Source organism: Penaeus monodon, chromosome 33, assembly GCF_015228065.2.
Source record: "Penaeus monodon isolate SGIC_2016 chromosome 33, NSTDA_Pmon_1, whole genome shotgun sequence".
NCBI classification, from domain to species: Eukaryota; Metazoa; Arthropoda; class Malacostraca; order Decapoda; family Penaeidae; genus Penaeus; species Penaeus monodon.
In genome coordinates, this window is record NC_051418.1 from 21408963 (window position 1) to 21409377 (window position 415).

General features: G+C 35.4%; 1 protein-coding gene across 1 annotated transcript in view; it reads right to left on the bottom strand.

Moving 5' to 3' along the window:
• The window catches only part of LOC119594134 (C-1-tetrahydrofolate synthase, cytoplasmic-like), a 15069-nt gene that overhangs the window by 10472 nt on the left and 4182 nt on the right, over positions 1–415 (bottom strand). The window contains 1 exon segment of the mRNA XM_037943200.1: positions 152–263. Coding sequence (XP_037799128.1) covers positions 152–263 — 112 coding nt within the window.

Below are 415 nucleotides of genomic sequence, written 5' to 3' on the forward strand. Positions count from 1 at the left end.
TTAACTTTCCTCAGGCAAAATGAAATCCTTGAGGTAACATAACTACTATCTCTTTTATCAAGTACATATAAAAACATAATTTACAATTACTGCATCATACATGCTTAATTAAAGAAAACTGTTCTAGTCTTTCCATCCATCAAAACCTTACCTGGAATAGCATTAATGCCACAGTCAATGACCACAGCCCCTGGCTTAACCCAGGAGCCTTTCACAAACTGAGGTCTTCCAATCCCTACCACCAAAATGTCAGCAGTTCGTACCTACAGAACAATGGTAGATTATCGTCAAATCCTGAGATTGCAAGTGATTATGGTAATAAAAATGACAACAAACTTATAATATACTCTCTGTATTGTATCACTGCATTCAAGCTGAAAATAAAGTCACCATCAGAACAAAAATGAAGATGATG